Below are 25,860 nucleotides of genomic sequence, written 5' to 3' on the forward strand. Positions count from 1 at the left end.
CATCAAATCCTCACATTTGAAAAGAATTAAAGAGAGAAGTTCCAGCATTTTTGCTTGAGAATGACTGAAACGATTAATTTATTGTCTGGTGGCCCTTTAACAATCTCATTCCGGCTCTAAGACAATTTTGTTTTAGGTTAATTAGTCCATTCAATAGTAATCTCTGTTGCAAAGCACAAAAATACTCCTATTTCATTCAAAACATTTAAGCCAGGCTGTTTAAGCAGAATTTATGAGAATCAAACTGACGACCTACTTCTAAGAGAAGAAAGGCGCTTTGTTTTTCTTTCCTGTACTTTTATATACATAGACTCTTCTTGTGAAAACAAATAAAGTCCAAGAAAAAATAGTGCGTTGTCTTAACACGTTTAGATTAGGAGCTTTACAGGTCAGACATAGGGAACGTTAAAGTCCGGCCCCTTGGTGCTTCACTTCTTTTCCAAATATGCCCTTTCTAAATAAAAGTAGTTGAACAGGCTCGGTCTAAATAGTTTATTTTTTGTTCATTTAAGTTCGGCTCTACAGCCAACCAGCGGGGCCACTTGAAATATTTTATAGGGCTATACTTTGGTTTATTACTTTACAGTTAATACTTCTAATTATCTCATGTGCATAGACTAATACTGGTACAGTTAACATTTAGATTTCCATAACAATCCTTATTTAATGTGTTATGTATCAACATACATGAACATGTGTTAGGTGATTCATTGTTCTCCTTCAACTAGGCTAGTTGTTCTTGTCCTTATAAAGAATATACAGCTTTAATTTGAAGGAGTACTGTGACCACTAGTGGCTGTGATCCCCCCCCTGCCATCCCTCCGTGGCACTTACACAAAAATGGCCTTCAAAAAACCAAGAAAAATATGATGGGAATAAAAAAAAAAAATGAAACAGAAGAATACTGGTCATAAATTATTTATTAAAAGTAATAACATCCAGGCCAGAACAGACTTTACAGCAGCAATATAAAAATATATGGAATTAAAGAACTGATCAGGTTTCACTCGCTGTTGTGATACATCTACTGTCACATACAGTACGCACTGTCCCTTAAAGTTCTTACTCAAATAATGTATCTACAGTATGCCTACGAAATCAAAACGGTTACTGTTAGATTTGATGTTTAAAATCTCATCCTGCCATGAAATCTTCAGGGCAGAAAGCTAGACCATGTGAGTCTTTTAGAGTCATTCTTATATCCGTGTTTATTGCTCTTCAGTGTAGAGATGACTGGAGACACTGTACATTTTGCACCTGGTTCAATAAATAGATAACATGGAACAAAAGAGACAGGCTGTCTGATGACATCTGAAACCAAATATCTACAAAGCACTGAAAAGTTAACAAATTGCCTGCAGGATTTCTAAATATCACAGCCCTCTTCGGGTCATGCTGTTGGGAGTCAGAACGTTATCCCTGAAAGTCCTCTTTGAAAAGAAAGAGGAGCTGATCTCTGTTATGATATAACAAAAGGGAACCAGGCTGATAAACCTGATACCGTTTGTGACCACTGCTCTCCCTCACTTGTTCCTCTTGTAGATCTTATTGGCAAAGTTGTGGAAGACCGAGTGAGGAAGGTTCTGGGCGTGACTTGCGATGAGTTTCTGTAGCCGCTGGTAGCTCTCATCTTCATATCTGCGGTACAGCTCTGGCATTTGCAGGGTGTTGTACAGTGCTTTGACCTTTTCCACACTGGCATCATCATGGCGCCCGTAACATGCCTGAGGAGGAAATGAAGGTGAAGTTATGTTTTGGTAACGTACGATGTAGCAAGCGACTTTAGTAGCGCTTCTTAAAAAAAGGTAAGACCAGAGGACAGCATATACATGGAGGATCAAAACCATAAAAACATGAGCACTCTGGGTTCATTTGAGTTTGACGGTTCTCAGAAGCAAATTATTACAGTTAATAAAGTTGCTATTGCTGCAAATAATTTTTGCTTTGCACGATTTCTTATGGTGGCATAGAACAAGAAGTCCTGTTACCAGGGTTGAGCGGTAGTCAGCTGGAACAACTATCTGGTACAGCTGACTGAAGTTTATTGATTCAGGTTTATTAAAAACTTTCTGTCAATCTGTTCTGTAAATAGTTCTCATTCTCTTGTGATCAAAAACGCTGATCTGAATCTCAATTCTGGGGCTGTTCTGTACAGAGCCTGACCAAGACTTAATCTTTGGGGCCAATACCGATATTGATTTTTGCATTTTAACAATAAACTGTTGTTTAAAACGACATCCTGAACCAGGATGAGTAGCTACTGTTTTAACACAGAAGGTAGTACAGCTTTTATAACATGAGTTAACATGAAAACATGAGTTATCATAAGCATCTTCTTCTGTATTAAAAAACAAGAGTTTTCATATCGGGCAGCATATACGTGATACCAATATATCTGTGATAGGCCAATGCAGCCAGATCATATTGAATATATCGGCCAGGTTTTTGTTATGTAAGAAGCCTTTTAATTAATACACTTATATCTGAACCATTTCTGGTTTAAGCCCCACCCATTCTAGCTATGGGTAGTTGTAGTAGTAATAGTTGTTGTAATTGTTAGTAGCCGCTCATCCCTAATAATTATTGATCTTTGAGAAGAATACATACCTAATAAAACCTGCACAGTATATTTATAGTATATTACACACTTATTTAGCTTCATCTGACTGTGGCGGAAACAACAACATCTGTGCATACCGCTCTGCACGTGGTTTGCAGCCACATTATAATATCGGTACATATTTAAAATGCTCAATTAGAAAGGGTTGCTGTGTGAAGTCCCACCTCCAGCTCTGCTCTCTGTTCAGGAGTCATGCTCTCCAGAGCGGTCACCACCAGCCAGCTGCATTTGTTATCCTGGATGTCTGTACCAATCTTTCCTGTCACAGCAGGGTCTCCGTAGCAGTCCAAGTAGTCATCCTGCAAATGAAACAACATGAGGTGGTTATTGATTCTGTATAATCGGCAGCATATTATTCAACATGTCAAGTGTTAGAGTTATTACCTGTATTTGAAAGAACTCTCCCATCTCGAGCAAGATGTGTTTGGCATTGTTGTGTTCCACGTCACTCTTAGTTCCTGCCTACAAAAGTAAAGTCTATTAGTTATAGGGAAGACTGTGACATTACTCTGTTACTTTCCCTGTGCAGACTGTGTCAGTTGGTTTTAATTTAATGTTCTTACAAGATCAGTTCTGTAAACTTTAATCTGCTGCCATCACCATCCTGTCTATAAGTTCCTTCTGCCATGTGTGACCAAGACAAATATACTCACAATGTACATCGCAGCTGCCACCGGGAGGTAAAAGGAGTAAAAGGCGGTTTTGTATTTCACAATAGCTTTATACCTGAAAGCGAAGGAGAGAAATAATTACACCAATTTGATTTGGTTAAAAATATCCTTCTCTGGAAAAGTGCCTCACAGATTTAATTTCACTACCTCTCCATGGTGAATCTGTTGAGGTCAACCTGACCAGGCGGAGCCGTCATGAGGTCCAAAGCTTGGCCGAGCTCTGTTTGGAAAGATGTCTGACACAAACAGAGATGCTTTTAGAGTCCTGTGGTAGTGTGTATGTGCCTGTATAATCAATCAGGATGTATAGTACCTCAGTAAATAGCTCCAGAAGGTGGACGTAGTAGGGCTGATCCCTGCAATGTCTGCGAAGTAGTCTGTAGATCGACCCTTCTAAGAGAAATGAATCATTGATGGCATCCAGACCTATTCCATCCTTCAAAACAAACACACAGGAATCTCCTTAGAAAGCGAGCACACAAGCAATAGTGAAAAATCAATTAGCTTTTTCTTGAGTGTATCAAGTCTCACCGTCTTGTACCAGCAGGGCTGTCCTCTCCGAGTTACCGATGCATCCATAATATCATCTGCCACGAGGAAAAACGCCTGAAGCTGCAAGCAACAGAGATACAGCTGTAACAGTTAATGACTGAGCAAACGTAACACCCCTGCAAAGTGTCATTACAGCAGTCAGTCTGAGTCTGTGCATTAGAGATTAACTTGTAGCGACCCATTAGGCAGCACTAACAGCTCCTTCCTTCCAAATAAAACCCATTTAAATAAATTTACATGGTTAAGATTAGATATGGGGATAGTGTGAATTTATTGGATGGATGCATAGTAAACCACTGTGTCTGTGCTTAATTATCATCACCTTTGGTGCAAGAATGGAGATCTGACCATGGCTTATTCCAGAAAAGCCTTCACAGATAACAAAGCTACAGCATAAGGCTGATATCACACTAAATTTTTATATACTGTATTTAATCAACAAATCTTGTGACATGAGAAAAACGAACCAAAACCAAAAGGGTGTCTACAGGGACTACGGATGTAAATTAGCATTCTTGCTAAATCCAAATTGATTACATTGTGTATTTTATCCTGATTTTATACTGTTCAGTAACTTGATCTGTCCCTATCAAGTAAAATGAAAATAAAACATTCACTTAAATGTTTAAAAAATAAAGGAAAATCCTTTAAAAAAAAAAATGTGCATTTGATTGGCACTAATTAAGGATTTGGTGCACTGGTAAGTATTTACTGTAGAGCATCAGGATGGTGTACACAGGATTCTACACAAAATAAACTACACTTCCTGTGTTAATCATAATGAAAGAACTTGTCACACTTATGCAAAGGTGTGGCAATAGTTTGTCTATATGCTACATCAGGCTTTGGCTGCACCACCACAGCTGGTTTTGGCCTTTTTTCATGGGGTTTGTTGACAATAAGAAAGCAGACCAAGTCCTCACCAGCTCAATGCACCAGCCGACCAACAGAGCCCGCTGCACCACATCCTGTGTGAGCTGATTGGGTGGGAGAAGCTCCCTCAGTGAGCCAATCACAGACAGGCCTCTGTTCCTCTTGCCTCCTGGAGAATTATACACCAACACCTGAGAGAAAGACATGCAGATACATGAAACAAGCAGTACAGCAAGTGTCAGTGCCAACTCGGCTAAAGACAAGACAACATACACACCTCTCTCAACCTGCTCAGAGCGTCAGCCAGCGCAGGGTCGCTGAGGTCCCTCTCTGTTAGCTCCGTCACCAGCTCCTCAAACTGGCCTTCAAACAGCTGAGGGTCTGACAGCAGCGCCTTTTTGCCGTGCGTCCCGTTGCAGATGTTGTCTCCCTGGAAAGACGAGGTGCACAACATAAGAGATGTGTTTTTTAACTTTAGAGGGGAGACTGCTAACGTTAGCCACATGGTCCGGATTGTTTTAGGGGCATTAATGACCCAGCTCAGCAGACGTCTCATCCCCCCGACCAACCGTAAACAATCTGCGGTAAAACTTCTGGGACTGTCGCGGTAACTACATAACGTTTGCAACTTGTTCCGGTTGAAGAAAACTGCAAAGCTAATTAGCTCTATGGTCTCTTGGTTTTCCCGCTCAGCTCAGTAGCAACAAGAGCAAGGATTAGCTTAGGTATAGAATTGCTATTATTAGCTAGCCGGTTCCCTGGTAACGAAAGGAAGCGTTAGCTGACATTAGCTTATGGTATATTCCAACAACCAGTCTATTAAGAAGCCTAGCTACGGCACACCACATAAAAAATACTTTTAGCTCGTACATATTCCTTTACGTACCATAATGATGCTGCCCTCTTATCCCAAACTGTTCAGTTTAATACAACAAAGTTGTTTATCTTCTGTTTCTTCGTCGTGATGTGTAACAGAAGTCTGTGAACGTCTCCTAAAACCAGGATGTGCCGATTGTAGTTCACTGTGACGCTCCTGTCCGTTTTATTATAAAGCATCAGAACTAATTTTCCCAACATGCCTTGCGAGTGGTGCGTGTGGGCGCGGATTTCGAAGGCTCCATTTGACATTGAACGTTTTGATTGGTCGGTCGTATCGAACCAGGATGGGCTTTCACACGGACTGACCAATAGGGTGTGAGAAGAGGTGGGGTTTAAGTGGAGTGGGAGATTAATGAAGCAAGGGCTGAGCCTCATCTGTTACAGTTTTACTGGAATAAAGAGACAAAAAATAAAGATTAACATAACAATATAGCCTGATTTAACCTTCATTATATGTACAAAACATCAACATAGATATTTTTATTTGATGTCTATTATTTATTTCATATTTTGAAATACATAACTTGCATTGAAAGTTTTGCCATTGACACTGCATTGAAAATCTGGAATAGGTGTCATATTTAGATACATTTATTATTCAGGTTTCAAGGCTCTATCCTGTTAAGCCTGCCATACAGATATACATTTCTTCAAATAAATTATGTTTTATGCAAGACAGGAGGTAGAAATACAGCTCAGTGCCTTAATAAGGGAGTGTGTATGCGTGTAAATTCTTAAAATTAGTTACATACATATGAGTGTATCCAAAATGTGCCTTTACTAATACAGACTCAATATCATCGCTTAGTGCGCACACCTAAAAAGTAATAATAATAATAATTAAAAAAAACTCCAATCCGACACAAATATTGATACACTTCACAATCCAGTATCCAGAGCTGCCAGAACCGTCATATGTCACTGTGACTGGACTGTCAGCGGCCAGACTTTTTGTTCAACCACCCATCCACAAAAGAAACCAGTGCAAACACATAGTGTGATGTCCAACCTCATAACAAATTTGTCTGTACGTTTATTGCAACAGACTCTTCATGTCATCAGAGTCACAGTGCAATTTACACCTCTTCATCTTGCAGGATCAGGCTGCTTTAGCCAGGCTGAAACATTTTCAAACCTTATCGAAATCAAATTAGGATGCAAAGTCATGTTTGGAGCCATCTGGCAGAAAACTTTGGGAGCACTGCACATCTTTGACTCTCACCTTAACCTTCAGCTATCTATGAACACAAACACATTTCAAAAGGCTACTATCATAGGTCTTGGGTGCAAGAGGAAAAAAAGTAAGAAGCATTGCCAAAACATGCAGATAAAGACATTCTGAGGACATGTTACTTAGTTACAAAGACATTCAGGATCGAATGCACAAGGTTCCTGCTGTATTCGGGAGGCAGTAGCAAAAACATGCACATACGCAAATCAAACCACCGTGTCCAGGGGCCACCCACAGATAATACATTTCAAAGGCTGAGCATGTGTCTGTGGCGTGCAGTGATGTCAATGTTAAAAACGCTGGCTGCCTTGTTTTTTAAGGCCAATGTGGAGGTGGGAAAGCGTGGAGAAAGTGAGAATCTGAATTGCAAATTCAAAAAAGACAAATTTAGCAACAAGGGTTTTCTATTTGAGAGCATTTTATCCTCAAGTGCATCCTCATCTGTTTATCTTACATTGTACTCAGCTTACTATATGGTTATTGAGATGCATTTTTTTTTTTTATCAATGGAAGACAAAATAAGGGTTTTCATGATCACTTCACCTGAGCAATCCTGTGGATGAAATGCAATGTACAAAAGGGTCAGAAGCATATTGCAACCCATAATTATGTTACTGACTGAATGTACATGGGAGCTGTAGCGTGAATGCTAGTTGAGGTCCGTCTCCGGTCTTGAGGAACAGAAGTTTCCAGATGAGTATTGAGAGAGGGAGAGGAGAAAACAGCAGAAAGGATGCTTCTCGTTGGGTGTCTCGGCCAGTTGTGGGTTTATTCTCTTAGAACGGGGCTACCCAGGAACCAGTATCTAGTGACAGTTTCACTGGAGTTAAGCAGTGAGCTCTAGGCTGATGTTCAGAGTTATAAAGAGCACCACTGAATAAGGCCATTTGCACAGTTGGCTTCAAAGAGGAAAAGGAGGGAGGACGTCAAAAATTTCAGTACTAACTAAACTGCCTTGTTTCCTCCCATCCCTGTCAACTCCTCCTATTTTCCTCCTCCTCCTCACAGTGCAGACTCTGAGTACAGAGCTCCTGATGACCCATGCGGTGGATTGGGTGTCACCAAACGACGTAGCGACGCAGAGGAGGAGGAGCTTAGATCTCCACAGCTGCGCAGGTGGATCCCCTCTGGCGTCCGACCGCCGTGGTACCGGTTGTGTCGACTGTCACTGTGGGAGTGGTGGTGTCCACGGCGGTGGGGGTGGTGGGTGTGATGGTTGGGGTGGCCTCGGCTGGTGTTCCAAGGTGTCAGCAACACCTGAGAATAAAATTTAGACAAAGAGCAGATGGCATTGCTTGCAACTATTCTGATACAGGTGAAATAAATTAGCTTAGTCACAGCTTGTTGTCATACTTGTTCCAAGGGCATGTGGTTGGTGGCAGCGCCGTCAGTTCCACTCCTCCTCTTTGGCCCCTGCCCTGTGTTCCCAGCATGCTCGGTGGAGGGCGATAGGTTGCGTTTGGAGCGCTGCAGGAAGCGAGCCACCAAACCTCGAGTCACCTGAAGGAAAAGTAAAGGGGGAAGATGAAATAAGACGGTCAAACAATAGTCCAGCTTTTGCCAAGATTTACATAGAAAGTGTTTGTTGCTTTCGTATTTTTTATCAACAATTTTCACCTTAAGGTCTCCGAGGGAACGGTGGCAGTCTTTAGGTAAACGCAGTGGTGAGGTGGGTGCAGGTTTAGAGGGCACCTGCACCCCTGTGGCTGCTGATTTAATGCTGCCTTTCCTCGGCAGAGCTGCAGCAGGAGGCAAAGCGGTGCGAGGCAACAGACACGCCTCAGAGGACGGACCTTTGAGAGATGGAGTAAGGAAAAAAAGAGCTCTCATTTATTAAGTTATAATACTGTATGACTCCAGGTTGGTTCAGGGGAGTAACATGAAACAAGATGAAGAATATCAGATGTCAGCTTGCACATTTTCTCATTCTTTTATTGCTAGACTCAGAAATCTAAAGGAAACATATTATGCTAATTTTCAGGTTCGAGACTACTGACCAGATGTTTAGGGGGCAGTGTGTTATGGAAAAAAGACAAACTGAAAAAGCATAATAGGTTTCCTTTAAATTGAATTTTAGGTAGTGCCTAGGCCAAAATAACAAACAAAGCAGCTCTAATTATAAAAAAACAACCACAATTCTGAATAAACTACACTAAAGAGAAAATGTAACTTCTTAACAATATAAAAAAAGGGAAATGAAGGAAACAAGATGGAAGGCATCCCATACAGAGCTTCATGGCAAAGATATAAGTTAAGAATTAAGTTTAACAGCAGAAGAACTTGATTCTGACAGTAACTTGACAGCATCATGTTAAAGAACCAGGAACCAAGTCCTGACAAAATATCTCAAAATACACATACAATCTCTATATGTAAATGGACAGCAGAAAATGGCCAAGCGGTCTCAATCTGATCTTAATCTGTTTTTATTATTTCCATCGTTGTCATAGCTGCAAGATACATTTCTGCTTGGATAAACGACAGCCTTGTTTCAAAGAAGTATACTGTATATCTTCACCAACTATGTGAAGATAGGGAATACTATTGAAATGACTTTGCCAGATTGTCATCGTGCTCTGGAGGAAAGAAGAGCATATGATTTTGTGTTGAAATGTAATCACTGATACTACAAATCCACCATGAAAAGTCCAACTCTGGCCGCTTAAACTCCCAAAAAGATGCTATCTTCCATGACATATCTAATATTGATACATCAGGGAGTATCATTTGAAAACAATGTAAATGAGGAACTGGTAAGGCACATTATTCCTCCCACAGCAGAATCTAATGTATTATCTCTAATCAAATCACTGCTAATTTAGATGGTTAGATGTTGTGGAAGAGAATCATAAATCACCTGCACAGGGGGACAGATTTTCTCCTGCGGTGTTTAAATCTGCATTCATTTCAAACAGGGTTTGATAGATGATGGCCATTAGGTGCAAATGTGTTGAATTATATCTCATCACAACAATTTTGACATGTTTTCTTTTAGGCTTTTTTTGCCTTTAATTGGACTGTCAGATGTGAAAAGCCTCTTACCTGTGCCTGTTGATGCTTTGCTGCCAACAGAGCCAAAGTCAACTAGAGAGAAGGAGATACAAGGACAGGTTATGGCACAGAAATAGTAATGTAAGAGATGTACTCATTCTCGTGTCTGACTTACCTGTATCAGTCGAGGAGCCGAGGCCTGGCTCACTGTGCGACCTCACCAGACGTAGGAGCCCTTCGCTATCCCTTCTCACTCCTTCTCCATCCTTCTCACCCTTCCCAGCCCTTCGTCGAAGGTACAACGGCAACTGGCCCAAGAGGGGTGGAGCGTTACCCGGCCCGCCACTCTGCTCCCTGGCAGCTGGGGAGGATAAAGTCGGAGGAGCAGAGGAGGCTGGGGTAGCTCCTTGGTGTGAGGGAGTGGAGGGGCAAATTCGAAACTCTGGGATGGAGGATCGCTGTTGAGAGGCGGAAACTTCTATTGCTTCCAGTTGGGAACAGCTACTAGCTAGCATGGCCTGGCGACGCAGCACTGGAGACCTGCAGGACGAAAACAGGAGAGAACAAAATAATGTTAATTGTAAACTGTAAGGTCCTTCATTAATAAACTGTATGCACGTTTGTTCGTCCTCACCTGTATGTGGTGGTTGCTGTGCTCGGTGAAGAGCAGGAGTTGGACCTCTCTCCTCTGATGAAGCGCCTGGCTCTCGGACCTCCTGCCAGAGGACTCTCGGGTGTCTGAGACAGGGGACCACGAAAGCTAAAGTACTCCCCACCCTCTACTCCGTCTCCTCCCTCACCAGCGGTCCTGTTGCCCCTCTCCCCCTGGTTCCTCAGACCGACCTCCATCAGACAGGAGTCCTCAGAGGGGGAGGAGTCATCAGGGATGTCCACGATCTCTGACATCAACAGAGATCCACTGTCCATGGACACTAAGGAAAAAAAGGTAATCCTTTATTATGAAAGGACAATTTTGCTTTTAGTTTAACTTATACTTACAGTCTGAAAGATTATTTTTGTTTATTTTACTTTATTTTGTGTAAAACATTAACCTGGCAATAGACAAGGTTTTTGTTTTAACCTAACATTATTAAGTCAATGTTGATTGCACAATGTAATATAAAGAATGACGACAACATCAGCGTTTATTTTAGTTCCCTATAACCTTGTTTGCACTGTGCTATTTTGTCTGCCAACGCGCACGAAATCCCTGTATAAAATGAAGGCTGACTGGTGATCCAGTCGGCTGGCAGCCTGGCACCATTTAAATCCGCTTCCATGTCTCCATTACAGACTAAATGAATGCGTAAAACTGTTTCTTCCTGTGTAGTTGGGTACTGTGAGGAAAGCGGAAACAAACCAGTTGTCTTTGCTACGGCGGCACCAACAGTAATACCATTTGGAAATGCTGTCTGCTTCCACTTTATAGTGCTGTGAGTAATAACCGACTTTAATCGATGGTCCATTTTATTAAAATAATGTGTTTCACTGATATAATTTGATTGGAAATGTTTTTGCATAATAAATGACGATTCATTGATTGCAACATTTTTTGTGATTCATTTTCAGTCTATTGATTAATCGTTAAATGCCACATTCTCCCTCTGGCTTTTTAAACTTCATCATAACGCTCCTTTTAACAAGTACAAGTGAATATAACAGATAGCAGCCCCAGCGTTGGCCTCTCTACTGTCACTGTCAAACATGCTGTATGAAGACATATATATACTGTACATGCATTTATTGTATATAACTTCCAACTTCATGTATATGAAGTAATCTGTTACATTACCCATTTAATATGTCTGCCTTTGCACTATTTGTATTGTTTAAATTCACAGAAACACTTGATTTTGCATGGAGACATTGTATGTTGTTGGTCATTGTTGCTTTTTACATATATTTACTGTATTCCTTCCACCTACTTGTATGTACATTATAGTCAGATTCCTTCTATGTGTACACATACTTGGCCAAAATGGCCGATTCGGATGCTGAAGTGAATCTGTGATGGGTTCTCACCTTCTCCACTGAAGGCAGTAGAAGTTCCTCTCTCTCCAGACAGCTCAGTGCCGTGCTGGTCATACACTGTTGCCTGGACAGTCAAATTAAACCAGGATCAGCACAGGCAGTAAGTAAATCACACATAACACACACAGATACATTTATATATACACACTCACCTGGCTCGCAGCTCTCTGTCCCATCACAGCTTCATAAGGAGGGGGGCAGTCAGTGGGGTAGAGAGGAACAGGGCTCTCCATGGAGCCATTGTAGGTGATGCTTGATGTTAATAAGAAATATCACACAAATCATTTCCTTTCGGGTTATATTTATATGTATGTGTAATAAGGGTTTATTAAGTGCTGATGTGGTACCTCTGAGCGTCTGTTTCAGAGCTGCAGGTGTACTCAGGAGGATAGTAGGGGGGTGGAGGAATGGGCGGGACGAACTCCTCAAAGTCCATGATGTTGGTCAGGAAGGCGTCCTGAGGAGTGGTGCATTCTGGGTTGACTGAACGAGAGCGATGTGGAGCCAGCTAGAATGTAAAACATGCACAACAGATACATGCAATGGGCCACAACACAGTCTGTTTTCAAATGTAAATCCTGATGCCTGAATACAGCATTGTGGTTTACTGCTGGGTATTCGTCATTTGTGGGAAGAAAAAAAAAGCAAGTCCGGTGTAAAATGTGCTGTATCTGCACTCACCAGGTGCACAAGGTCCAGAGAGAATATGTGGATACTGCAGGTCACAGTGGACAGAGTACAGATGATGGTGGAGAGAATGCTGAGACCACATGCGCTGAACAAAAGGTCCTGAAAAGAAATACGCATTCAGAAAATTGAAATCTGCCGTCATGTTTAACATTTTGTTGGCAGGAATATGTAAAGGATAGGTTGACAGTATTACAAGTCTGTATTAAACAGACAGAATCTGTCCACGGACCACAGACAGACAGACAGACAGACAGACAGACAGACAGACAGGGATAGACATATAAACATCTGACAAAATACTGCTTCAGTGACACACCCCTTCTTCTGGCCCTCTAGCTAAGATCACTTCCATCTTGAAACTTTATTTTGATCTCAACTACATATCTGTAAAGTTCCCTGAATGCATCTTGCACGATTGTGAGTCACTATTTCTGTGACAAAATCTGTCCAAAGGCAGGCAGACAGACAAGGTGAAAAGAATACTGGTGAATGAGAGTTGATAGGAATGATTGGGACTGGGTTACACTGATCTGCAGCTTAAAACAAGTGGGGGCCAGGGCTGTAAAATGGAGAGGTCTAATGGCCACTTTCCTATATCCTAACTCTCTAGCTCCAGCATCCTTGCTTGGATGACAATGATCTTCAATCTCAGCCTTCATTATAATCTCAACTGCACTCCTGAGATAGTATGAGGCGATAGTATCACAGCAGTGTGGGAGAAAGTCATGAAGCTCGACTTTCTCCCACACTGCTGTGATACTATGATACTGATCGCACTGACAAAAATCCGTCCACACCTGGCAAAATAATCAAAACCTCCTCTGTCATAGTTACTTGCTACAAAATGTCCACCAGGAGTACATTTTGCCACAATGATACACAGACACACAAACCCACAAAGGGAAAACATTACCAGCTGACGCTGTCACGACTGGTGAACACTAACTTTGGAAGACATCCAATCTGCTGAGGCCTCATGTTGGCGTCAGATACACTTTTGAATACATTTTAGCTCAAAACAAGGACTTGAGGTCTTTGAATTAAATATATTTTAAAGACTACAGCACACGACGAATGATGACAACAAGCAAAACCTGTTTCAATGCTCATATGTACACCTGAAAAACTGTGAACTTTTCCGTTAATGGTTTACTTTGGTGATAAAGTGACTATGTGTGTCTCCAGTATAAAGACACATCCCACCTACCTTCAGCTGATGTCTGACTGAGTGACAGTCAGCGATTTGATAGAGGACCAGGGTCTCGTCCTCTGTCATGGAGCAGGGTTGAGTGGGTGCGCAACACACACACAGTCCATTCTCCACCTACACACATTCCCGTACACAGTGGGCTGGTGTGAAATACTGAAGTCCACACTAAAAACATATTCACAGATATTCCTGGCACGTTCCACATGCATCTGGCTAGAAGGGCATTGCAGCACGAGGCAGAAGACAACGCTTGCATGAAGCTGTTTACCTGGCAGGTGAGCATCGACTTGACCATCTGTGCGTTCTGACAGGAGAGCATGGAGCCGGCCAGACTGAGGATCACACACACTGCGGACAGCAGCATGAACAGTGACACCTGTGGAGGAGCACACAGCCATGTTTGGATTTAGAGCAGCATGTCAAAACTTGGGTCATGCAAGGCCAAGAGTGTGCAGCAGATGTATCCTTTTTTTTTTTAAGTGAGTCACTAACGTCCTGAACATTCAGCGAGAGAGGAGGAACTAAAAGTGAAGCTGAAAGAAGAAACCGGAAGTCACACTTGAGTAAAAGTAAAGTCTTATAAATATTGTGTTCAAATATTACTTTGGTAAAAGTGAAAATCACCAATAAGACTAGCACTAGACCAATGTTAATTTTCTTGTAATAAATGTACTTCAGTATCAGTTCAGTTAAAATAAATTATACATATATTTACATGTATGTATAGACTGTATACAAGGGATCACTGGATATGTCTATGTATTGGAATCTGTTTTTTCAATCTGACTGACAATTCAAAAATTAATTTAAAAATGTCTGACTTTCTGATGTAATCTGCAAAGTTTCGAGTAACTAAAGCTATCAAATAAATGTGGTGAGTCAAAGGTACAATATTTGGCTCCAAACTTTAGTGAAAAGGAACTAAACAGTAGTAGAAAATGGAAAAACAACCTCAAAATTGCACTTAAGATTTCTACTTACATTCCATGACTGAGTACTTGATTTGGTTTTAGGATGGACACACTTTGCATGTCATGTATCAACCACCTCCAGATTTTATGTGTGTTACTTAGTCAATTTTTCTGAATCAATACATGAATATGTACAATGTGAGTACATAGTTTATATAGTATGATTACAACTACACTTTGTTACAGGGCCCCGTAACAAAAGGCTTCAGGATTTGGAGAAGTTTAGCATAAACGTCCTTTGACGTGCTTAGAAAATGTTTTAATTTGAACAATTTAAATTCCACAATGACGAGGCATACTCCGTGTCATCATATATATCTGCTGATGAAGATCATGTGATATGTTCGAAAGCACCAGAACAGCTACTAAAGGGACCCTGAAGTTGTTGTTTTTTTCAGGATCCGCTCTAGACATGTTTTAGGATGTACATAATACCCTGTATTTTAAATAATAATGAACTTCTTATACCCTCACCCCCCCGCAACCCAAGGAATCTCAACTAGGATTGTTCTTCCATACTGTTTGTGATGTCCCAAATCATGCTCGTAGACCCGCCTCTCTAAAATCTGATTTTCAGTGAGCACAAAGAAACTTTCCACTTTCATCAGATGAATGTGTAAACAGCCTTCAGGTGTCAAACTTTTCACAAACATCATTCTACACAGTGAAGAAGAAACAACACATTTCTGTCTTTAAACTTTTGTTTATATCTTGCTTTCGTGCTGCATATTCCTAGACCAATTTGGAGTCACTCAAAGGACTATAACCACTGAACCTAGTTGTTTTGGGGGTTTCTCTTTACCCTGTTGGTAATCCGTTACATGGTTTAACACTTATAACTAAGAGACTCGAATGCTCCTTTTATCAAATGGAAATATACATACCACCAGCGTCAGAGGTCTCCTCCATGAGATTATCCCAACTATCCCTGATGCCACCACCTGCAGACAGACACCACATCCATCAGAAAACCGCCCTCAGGATCTCTTAGTTGTTTTAATTCTGTATGTTTGTCACTTACAAAGAAGCCGGCCCAGAATGGACAGGACTGCCTCACACGGGCTGAGGAGGTGAAGGCCATGCTGGTGAAAGAGAAGGCCAGGACCATGGCCCCTAGGCCCAAGTGGCACAGCCCCAGGTACAGGAGCAGCCGAGCCCCACCAGGCCCCCGGCCCGACATGCCTCTGCGGCTGTCCGACCACCCCCGGGAACCCGAGGCCGAAGCCACGCTGCTGGAGTCTGACGGCGAAGGCATGTTAGGCTCTTGTGTGTGTGTGTGTGTGTGTGTGTGTGGAGGAGGCTTGGAGAGGCTTCACGCTCACTCTGTGTTCATAAAACAAACTTGAGTTGTGTGGGTAGAAGTGCAGGAGAGCATAAACGCTGGCTTCAGAGCTCCACTCTGTCACAATTATGCACCAAGCTCTCCACTGGCAGGTGCCATAGGTTCTGCGCAATGCCCCATGGTGCGCACTATAGTCCGGTGAGTGGGTCCAAGAACTTTGTCAGCAGAAAGTTGAGAATTGAGCAGCCACTACACCGTACTCACCTCATTTGACGTTTCAGCCATGACACTAAGATTGCTTCAGTCAATACAGTGTCTCAGTTCACAGGCCACGACAGAGGCCAGCCTCCTGCTCAGTCACTCTCTGATGAAAACACAATCACACAACTGAGGCGGGTTGTTTTCACGCATCGTTGTTACACTCGTTGGGCTTTTTGCTGCTCCCTCCTCTCCATCCTCTGCCATCTTCCACCTCTCCCTCCTCTCGCCAGTGGCATTGCGGTAACCGGAGACCCGAGCAGGCCGCAAATATTAAAGCATCCCAGAGAAAGCAGCTGATCCCTCGTTGTTTCAGCCCCTGGCAGCACACACAGACGACATGAGCCGGTCAGTCCGTGTGTCCGGTCAGGAGGAGCAACATCCGAAGCATGTGCGCTCCCCCCCACCACCCTCCTCCTCCCTTGGCCTTATGTTTTAGGTGCTCATCCTGTCACGGAACAAGAAAGAGACGGCGTGGGGGACCAGAGCGCCAAGATCACATCGGCGCGTTCGGGAAGCGAGACTAATTACCTCGACATGAACAGGAAATAAATATCCTCCATCGATTTTCAAACTGCACCAGAAATAGCAGCCGGGCTGGGAGGAATCTTTCCTCGCGGGTTTCGATCTTTGACAAACTCCACCTCGGGGGTTTTGCGGTGGTACACACACGCACCTACAGCCCCCCCTCCTCCTTCTCCTCCTCCACCTCCGCCGCCTCTTTCCTCCCTGCAGTCACGCGGGCATCCCGTTCAGTCCGTGTGTTCGTGAGCGTGTGTGTGTCTCCCGGACGTTTACCTCACCGTCTCCCACCAGGTGTCACATGAACAAAACAACATAGTTTACAGCCTACCTATGTCCGGGATCACATGTTTAAATCCAGTTAATTTGTGATTCTTCTTTTTAATTGGCCCCTCCCTCCGCTGCCCTCGCGTCCTTCTCTCTGTTCCTCGGCGGAGCTGTGGCGCTGCGAGAAGAGCGTATCGTGTTTGCAAACCGAAACCTGCCCTGCGTGATGACAAGGCACGCAGCACAGCGTGCAGGCAACTTGAAGATGCGGCAGAGCGCGTGCACACCGTCGTGGTGCTGATGCTGGGAAGGAGGGGCGGTTGCCTAGCGACACACTCCAGCTCCTGCTGCTGCAGCAGTGAGGAGGGGGGGAACCATCACTGTATTGACCGCCAGGGAAAGAAGTATCCTTTACTTAAGTGAAAGTACTAATATTACACTGTGAAAATACTCCACTACAGGTAAGTCCTGCATCTAAAATCTTACTTAAAGGATAAGGTCACCCAAAAATTTAAATTCTGTTATCCACTCACCGTCATGCCAATCTAAAGTTTCTTAGCCCTTAAGACACTTCTGGAGATCCACAGCAAAACAGCGTTCTCCTAGTAGATGGGGACTCAAATGTAAAAACATAAAATGGCTCCATACAGCTCGTCCGGCGAAATCCAGGTCTCCAGAAGTCCAGAGAACTTTGCTTGTGCACCCAGTCCAGATGGGGCCATGCATTGAGAATGTAAATAACATATTTTCAAAATAAATTGGGATTGTGTTACATCTGGAGACTTTAATTTTAACTTCATTATATACTGTTGTTAGTTTAATCTATAGCAATCCATCAAAGCACCAAGACGTTTCCTGCAGTGTTTGTGGTGACAAAAACAGGCACTTTAAGCCATAACGTGATCTTTTCTCAACCTTAACCAAGTGGTTTTTGCACCTAAACCTAACCAGATCATAACCACAGCCGTGTCACAACATGCCTAAAGAAATGAAGGTAAAGTTTTAACTTTAACACATCTGCCATTTGCAGAAAAGTAAACTTCTGATTTTACTTTGGTGATTGGGTTGTTGTTACAATATAAAAAAATTTAAATTGTTCATTTATATTAAGAAGTCTGAGGATTTTCTGAACTCATGAAGCAGAACTTCACTCTTCAGTTTATCACAAATAAAGCACAGTTACCTCAGAAGTACAGTACTTCAGTAAATGTGCTTTGTTTTATTCCACCACTGGCTGCTGTACAGGGAAGACAGTAGTTAAAAAAGGCAGCAGGGGGTGCTAGTAGTGAGCGTGTCCCATAGGTGTCTGGTCTAATTTAGACCTGTGTAGAACCAGCACTGTGTCTGTCAATAAAGCTATTTCCTGTCAGTGTCCTTGAGACACAAAAACACCTTCTGCTCTTTATCTGTAATCTTTATCTGCTGCCTGACTACTTTAATTAATATTAACTGAGTTACTTAAGTAAGAAAATGATTAATAAACACTGTAAACAGTAATGAACCTCAGTGGTCTAACAGCTACAAAATATATCCTTCTCACTTCTCATATTTTTCCATACTTGTTTGCTATCTGCTTAATATTGCTATTCTGATTTTATATTCTGACCTATGTCGTTTCTTACTTGCTGTTAGGTTTCTTTCTTCCTTTCTATCCTGTTTTTAAGTTCTCCCTTACACAAATTGAGCGTCTAAGAATAGCTGGTGTCATATACCGTACAGATTGTAAAGAGAAATTTCATGAACATCAAACAATCCAAGCTACAAACTCTGAATATCTCATTTAGCCAATAAACAGATTCAAACTACAACACACTCATCATGTTTTATTCAGCAAGCGGCAGGTCTGTAAACTACATACGAAGTCTTGTGGCCGGTCTAAAAAGACACAGAATGTGAAAGGAATGCATAAAACGTGTACAAAGGAAACACAGTATGTCTGTCAGGATCAGATGAGCACCTATAATCAGAGCCAGTTTGAATGAACTGAAATTGCCTGAACATGACTGTCATGTCAGATGTAGCTAACGTGTGATAGTGTTTAGTCAGAGATCTGTCAGGCACTTCAGATAAAAGGCAAGACCCACTAAATCATTTCAAATGAGGGGCCATGTGAGTACTGCTGCTGCCCTCACATCCGCTCCATTCACATGCATTATCCATCATTCTTTCTTCTCTCCACTCATCTTCTCATATTGCACTTATCTCTGTCCCTATCTTCCACATTCTCAATCCATTCATCACTTAAAGGGACAGTTCACCCCAAAATCATTAATCTGTATCTTTACTCTTGCATGTAGTTTTATTTATCCAATAGATTGTTTCGATGTGTGTTGACAAGTTTTGAGGGCATTGGCGGTAGAGATGTGTAACTTCTTCTTGAACACAATCAAACTAGATGGCAATCGGCTTGTGGTGCTCAAAGGTCCAAACAAATACATTTAAAAAAACTAGAAAACTGATCACAACAAGGTTTGTGGATTATCTTGAGTCACAGGGTCGTGATTTCTGGAAGGAAACATTACTGTTCAAATTCATTTTTTGGTGCTTTGCGCCACACAAGCCGAGTGCCAAGTGGTTTCATTATATACGATATATCTCTATGGTGGATATCTCCAAAACTCAGCAACTCACACATCAACTATCTAGATGGATAAACAGCGCTTCAGGTAAGAGGTGAAATCTCTGTTTTGATATTGGGGTGAGGTGTCCCTTTAAAACAAAGCGAGTGTATCACCAGTGTTTGCTTCAGATTCAATTCCATATAACCGACATCCACAACTCATTAAATCCATTATCATCAACAGCATTTTTTCCAACTTCTTACAGGATGTAACCAGAAAACATTTACGCCATCGACTCAAGGCTTTTAGCATTCAGTAACATGTTTCTGCAGATTCTGTTAAATGCATTAAAATTCTGTTCACCATGGAAACGTTTCATCGGCTCTCAAAGGATGGGCACAACATAAACATAATACAATGAAACCATGAATGTAGCCACCATTTAAAGCTTATTGATCAGTTTTGTGACATTTCTGAAATAAATTTACATGCCGCTAAAATGTGGGGAAACAAAATGTGTCTCTTCTCTTAACTGGCACTGGAATGTGAATTTGTAACCAAGTACATTTTATGATTGATTAATGAATACATTTACCAATTATGTCCAGTACTTTAAACCATCGAACAGAATCGCTGAGATGCACGTGGCCCCTTGAATATAACATGAACAGGAAATGGCAAACATTCGGGTCAAAGACTACGACCAGAGGCCCACTGTGTGTGTGTGCTGTATGTCAATCTAAACACTTCCCATCAAACTCCTCTTTTGCCACTGAGCTCCTAAAAGCTACATGTGCTCACACATAAGAAATGGTTCCATCTAGCTGAGCTGTTTCTTATATTGCTAACCAGCTGGAAAAAAGATTTTAAAACATAGTTCTTTTAAGACATAAAGCAGTGACTGTTGCAGGGGTGATATGGTGGTGATAAGCCAGAGAAATACAGGGTGGAAAAAGTATATCTTAACTACACATGGTGGGAACTACTCGCTGAAATGCTGTCTAAGTTTCCCGTTTAGAATCATCTAGGATGCCCACTTTGCAGCATATTCATGATCAAGGTAAGATACAATCCCCTCAACAACTTTTCAGCTCAAAGGGGGAATCTATAATTTATTTTTTCTGGCTCAATTCATTTTTAAAGGTTCAAACACTTATAAAGGGGATACCGGTAATTTAGGTTTAAAACATACTCTTTGTGCCTGCATGTGACATTTGAGCCCACCAGATGGAGACAGAAAACCTGCTGGCCTGCATTTCTCCACAGTAATACTGATGTGTTCTTTATCTTGTATGCCGCTTTCTTATGCGTGCTGGCCAGTGTCTTATCTAGAGAAGAACACACTTGGAAGATTTTTTCTCTGAACTGCTCGTGATTTTCACCTCTCGACCTGTGGGGCCCTGCGAACAAGGAAATACAGACAAAGACAGGAAATCACAGACAAAGTATGACATGAATGTCTTACATTCAAGGGAGAAAAAAAAGCTTCAGTTTCATATTATTTGGTTTAACAAGTCTGTTGGGACTTACTGGTTTCTTGCTGGATTTCTGTAGTATGTCACGGGCCAAAGCCAGAAAAGACTAAAGGAAACAAAGATAAGAAGAGTGAGAGAAAAGGAAAGTCAAGGCATTGGAAGCACAGTAACACATAACCAAAGAAATATGCTCATGAGCTAAAGATTAATGAGGTATGAAGACATTGTTTTGTTGTTCCAGCTCACCTCCTCCACGTTGATGCTGGACTTTGCACTGGTCTCAAAGAACCTGATGCCGTGATCCTTTGCCAGCTGTCAACAATAGACACGGACCTGATTACACGAGGTCAGGAGCTGGGTAATAATCACTTCCTTCTTATCTAAAGTAAATGGAAGCGGGTGCATCAAAATCATGCGTGACACACTCAGTCCTTCCTCAAACAGCCACTCCCTCTTCTATTTGAACAATGAAACAACTGACTATTACTGTATGATTACACTTTTTCAAAACTAAAATAATACTGTTATTGTTATGGATCATCTCACCTTTTCTCCTGTCTCCCTGGTAACTTTCCGCTTTGCTTCTATGTCGCACTTATTTCCTAGCAGCATTCGACTGACCCCAGCCGATGCATTCTGGGAAAGAAGGAATGCAGGTAATTGATTAGGGAAAGTTATGTTTGCATAGCAGAAAGTACATTTATGAAGAGATCAAACATGATTAGAGCAGATTAAACTGCACAAGACAGTTACTGTGCAGCAGCTGCTCTGCAGGAATCCTGCCTCTATATTGAAGACCAAGATATCCTTAGAGAAATGATTTGATAAAATGACTTATTGAAGTGAAATTGGGTGAGTGGGTTGTTGATTTTTATTTAACAACGATCTAGGGACAGACGCATTTGCAATTTTTGTCTCAGTTTTGATGAGACGGCAGGTGGTTGTATGTGCAGGGAGGATTCTCTGTATGAATTCAAACAAATAACTTTTATATTACGTCCTTGCCTTCGCACGAAATAAAACAGAATCAAGAGTTTAATAAAAGTTTGATGAAATCCTCTCAGTTAAAGGGTCCGTCTGGCAGTATCTAAGTTTGCTGCACACATCTTTAAGTCGTGTACAATCTAAAGCCTTTTAATGAGAAAGAATCAAAGACTCACACACCCTGATGGTCAATGATGGCACTCTTTCTATTAATGACATTTTAATTCTTAAACCTTGATCAGGAAAATGTTATTTTACCTGACAAGACATGATTTAGCCTGTTAAGCCCAAGCGGAGCCAGATTGGGCTATTATTTGAGCACCTATGGTAACATAGTTTCCCCTTGTCTCTCTCAACTGTCTGCTATCGACTGAAGCCAAAAACACATTTAAAATACTTTAAACATAATAAAGAGGGTGCAATTAACAGACAGTGTGAGGGATTTTTTGGTTCGCTCTTAGCCAAGTGATGTCTCTCCTGGAACTTCTGCTGCCACTAAAATATAATAGAGATTATTGCTGGGGAATATATCAATCTTATACACTAGATTCTGGATATTGTTATATCGTGAAAAGTCTTTCCTGGCTTTAAAGGCTGCATTACAGTAAACTGATGCAATTTTCTGAACTTGCCCGACTTGTTCTAATACTTGCCTTCACCCACTTAGTCATTATATCCACATTACTGATGACTATTCGTCAATAATGTCATTGTGTCAATATTTTGTCAAAGTACAATTAGAAGTACAAATAACAGCCCCAGAGACAACTTGAGATAAGAGGGGAAAAGTGCTTTTCATGTGATTTGGGTGAACTGACCCTTTAAAATCACTACTCGTTGGCCCATGCTTGAGACTAACACGCATCCAAACAACTAAGCACTAATTTTAAGTCTTTTCTGGCGTTCTTTCCGTTGGCTGAGCGGAAATAGTCTCACTTCTTTGATGCTCTTCATCCAGTTCTGAATGTTTTCGAAGGACTTGTCGTCCGTGATGTCGTACACCAGGATGATGCCCTGCCACAGAGCGAAGGGGGAGAGACAAAGAGAGGGGATTTAAGGAGTCAGTGAAAGGTACAGAGCGAGCACAAAGGGGCAATGATGTCAGCCTGATTATCCAGTCTGCTTGTTCCGCAGGCGTCCTGCGCTCACCATGGCTCCTCTGTAGTAGGCTGTTGTGATGGTCTTGAACCTCTCCTGCCCTGCTGTGTCCCTGCACAAAGCACACACACATACAAAGTTAGAGAATGTGCACTGACGCGTGCACATCATGCATACAACTGTAGTAAAAAAGGATGCATTTCATGTGATTTTACACTGCGATAGCAAGCTAAATTCACGTTGCTGTACCAACACCCTGATATAACATGACGTGACCTTGTGGCAGCCATGTGCGATGGATTCTTGGACAATAAACCGTGTCATAAAGTCCTGATTTGGGGAACAAGAGGGAGGTTCCTCTTCCCCTCTCCGGAACATGACTCAACGCATCACTCAGCGTTATCTGCTTCCAGAAAATCAAACGACAAAACACCTCTTACCACACTTGTAGTTTCACTTTCTTTCCATCCACTTCAATGGTTTTCACTTTAAAGTCGATGCCTGAGAGGACAGGAAAGAGACAGATAATGAGTTAAATACCTCGGACATGAACTCAAAACACACCCACCCACATAGCAGGATATATAGGTCACCCCTCACACAGGGTGGAGACCTATTCATGGTCAGTCCCACTGGGATTTTGACCCCTTAGTGCGCAGACATTAAGGAAAGACCCTGAAGGACGCTGTGTTTTTGAGTCTTCCTGCTGGATGGACAGGCTGACAGACGGATAGACAGCGAGGAGGAAGATGGAGGGGGGGTGGGGGGGTTGTCATGTGAAAAAAAAAAAAGTGCATGCCAGACAGCCAACCATTCTTCTGGGAACGCAGAGATGGTAAAAAAGATAGGAATGAGGGTGGGTGGACCTTCTGAGAGCAGAGTGAGAGGAATGAGATCTGAGGGAGAGATGGGGGAGAGGGTCAGGGGGAGAGACACATTCAACAAGAGAGAGAGAGAGAAAAAGGAAAGATAGGAGACAGAATGAAGAGAAAGAAGAAATGAGAGAGAGCACAGACTAGTTCAGACATGAAATAAAAAAACTGTCTGAGGAACCAGTCTGTGCAGTGTTGGGCATCAAATAGAGGAAGAATGACATGTCAGCATTCAGTAAACAGTGGCATGTCCCAAGTTTCACACACACAGACGACAATCATGAGCTGGTGGAGACATGTTAAACGTTACACTCGAACAACGTACCGATTGTGGAAATGTACGTGGAGTTGAAGTTGTCCTCAGCAAAGCGAATGATCAGACATGTTTTGCCAACTCCGCTGTCCCCGATGAGCAACAATTTGAAGAGGAAATCATACTTTTTCGCCATGATTGGAGCTGTTCGTCACAGTTAAAGCACAACTAAACGGGGGAAAATGTGGGGTTGTCTCTCTCTGGAGGCACTTTTCATCCAGTCTTCACTGCCTGGTTGTGATGAAAATGGAGCAGGCTTTTAAAAAAAGGTTATTCCATGTAAAGAGTGGATCCTCTTTTCCTTTTTTTCCTTCCCTCTCAGACTTGTCACCGGTAAATTCCGATCCCCCTCAGTGCCTCTGCGCTGTGTTTGGATAAAGAATACACTCCATCCAAAGTTAGCTAAACCGACCGCGGATCAGTCTCCATCAACACATCTATTCCAGATCCATTTCTGCTTTCCTTTTCCTTTAAAAGTCAATATCAGTCCGTTTACACACTCACCGCAGTGGCTACGTGTTTTTCTGCCACCTAAAAAAACTTCGGCCCGGATCCCAGATCCGCTGAGAGGCTACGTAGTGTGGGAGTGCTTCATGGGAGTAACGGCTCGGACCCGCAGGAGCCCGCAGAAGACACAAGATGGCGCCGTTTGATCACAGACCGAACTTTAAAACAGCCGAGAGGACGTGACCCTGACTACACACCGGCAGATTATATCAAACATGACGGTTGTATACACAATACAGTCACTGTTGTCACAATGGTAGCTTATACCACTGCATATGTGAAACAAGTCCAGAGGAAGCTGCATTTAATCTCATAAACTGCCTTCTTCTTTTACAAAACCTGGCGCCTACATTACCCACAATGCAACATAGCCACTGAGTGACATCACTGGAGGCAACATATCAGATTACAAGCAGCTTCCAGCCAGTTACAGTTACAGAGTTACAGTTTAAACTAAGTTACTTAGAATTTTTTTTGCCTTTCTTATTATTTCTGGTTCATGTTTACTCTTACAATAAAAGTTACCTAACCTTTTAATGGAAAGTTTGTATAACCTGGACCCTTTTTGCCAGCTAGTTAGCTTGTTCAATGTTAGCGTGTCAATTTTCACCCACAAATGAAAATGCAGTTATTTTCTACTCACCCAGTGCTGATGGAGAATCTTGGGAAGTTTCTTGGTCCTTAAAGAAAATTCAGAAACTTGTTTCAAAACTTAAAGAATGAAACTAAAAGAAAATATAAAATGGCTACATACAGCTTGTCCGGTGTAATCCAAGTATCTGGAAGCCACAAGATCCCAAATTAATTTGAAAAAGACGTTATTTACACCCATTTTTAAGCAGAAATCTTTGAATCTTTGAATTACTTTATTTCGAACCAATTTATACAATTATACAATTTATATATCCCTATCACTTTTCTTCATTTAATTCATATATTATTTAACACATTCTTAAATTTACTTACGACTAATATACAAACAACAATCATCTTTATTTGCCA

The 25,860-nt window shown here is 41.9% G+C and overlaps 2 protein-coding genes across 4 annotated transcripts; both read right to left on the reverse strand.

Moving 5' to 3' along the window:
• Nucleotides 1-902: 902 nt before the first annotated feature.
• Nucleotides 903-5,761, reverse strand: fdps (farnesyl diphosphate synthase (farnesyl pyrophosphate synthetase, dimethylallyltranstransferase, geranyltranstransferase)). Of its 2 annotated transcripts, XM_084357009.1 has the most exons (10): nt 5,603-5,761; nt 4,994-5,146; nt 4,767-4,907; nt 3,823-3,903; nt 3,605-3,727; nt 3,439-3,527; nt 3,274-3,346; nt 3,005-3,082; nt 2,785-2,919; nt 903-1,724 (listed from the first exon to the last, which is right to left on the reverse strand). In XM_084357009.1, the coding sequence occupies exons 1-10, from the start codon at nt 5,603-5,605 to the stop codon at nt 1,524-1,526; spliced, it is 1,077 nt and encodes a 358-aa protein (XP_084213135.1). In that variant the 5' UTR covers nt 5,606-5,761; the 3' UTR covers nt 903-1,523. The 2 variants fall into 2 exon arrangements, with proteins under 2 accessions (XP_084213135.1, XP_084213134.1); XM_084357008.1 differs by lacking the exon at nt 5,603-5,761 and having other exon boundaries at nt 4,994-5,299.
• A 299-nt stretch (nt 5,762-6,060) lies between these two features.
• Nucleotides 6,061-25,073, reverse strand: fam189b (family with sequence similarity 189 member B). Of its 2 annotated transcripts, XM_084357957.1 has the most exons (20): nt 24,364-25,073; nt 23,607-23,667; nt 23,218-23,278; nt 23,005-23,082; nt 21,631-21,720; nt 21,331-21,396; nt 21,140-21,190; nt 15,604-15,660; nt 14,017-14,124; nt 13,746-13,862; nt 12,530-12,637; nt 12,196-12,356; nt 12,001-12,100; nt 11,840-11,912; nt 10,452-10,749; nt 9,993-10,357; nt 9,869-9,910; nt 8,444-8,619; nt 8,180-8,326; nt 6,061-8,083 (listed from the first exon to the last, which is right to left on the reverse strand). In XM_084357957.1, the coding sequence occupies exons 1-20, from the start codon at nt 24,485-24,487 to the stop codon at nt 7,829-7,831; spliced, it is 2,538 nt and encodes an 845-aa protein (XP_084214083.1). In that variant the 5' UTR covers nt 24,488-25,073; the 3' UTR covers nt 6,061-7,828. The 2 variants fall into 2 exon arrangements, with proteins under 2 accessions (XP_084214083.1, XP_084214082.1); XM_084357956.1 differs by lacking the exons at nt 21,140-21,190; nt 21,331-21,396; nt 21,631-21,720; ... (2 more) ...; nt 23,607-23,667; nt 24,364-25,073 and adding an exon at nt 15,741-17,325.
• Nucleotides 25,074-25,860: the final 787 nt, after the last annotated feature.

This window comes from Pagrus pagrus (assembly GCF_965226575.1).
Source record: "Pagrus pagrus genome assembly, chromosome: 7".
Taxonomy (NCBI): domain Eukaryota; kingdom Metazoa; phylum Chordata; class Actinopteri; order Spariformes; family Sparidae; genus Pagrus; species Pagrus pagrus.

Coding starts and splice junctions, on each gene's coding strand:
- fdps (XM_084357008.1), bottom strand. CDS start 5,272: ATGAGACGTCTGCTGAGCTGGGTCATTAATGCCCCTAAAACAATCCGG. Junction 3,904..4,766: donor TCGGCTGGTGCATTGAGCTG/GTGAGGACTTGG, acceptor TGTTGCTTGCAG/CTTCAGGCGTTTTTCCTCGT. Junction 2,920..3,004: donor GAGAGTTCTTTCAAATACAG/GTAATAACTCTA, acceptor TTTCATTTGCAG/GATGACTACTTGGACTGCTA.
- fam189b (XM_084357957.1), bottom strand. CDS start 24,487: ATGGCGAAAAAGTATGATTTCCTCTTCAAATTGTTGCTCATCGGGGAC. Junction 15,661..21,139: donor AGAAATCCAGCAAGAAACCA/GTAAGTCCCAAC, acceptor GTCTGTCTGCAG/GTGGTGGCATCAGGGATAGT. Junction 10,750..11,839: donor TACTGCCTTCAGTGGAGAAG/GTGAGAACCCAT, acceptor TTTTTTCCTTAG/TGTCCATGGACAGTGGATCT.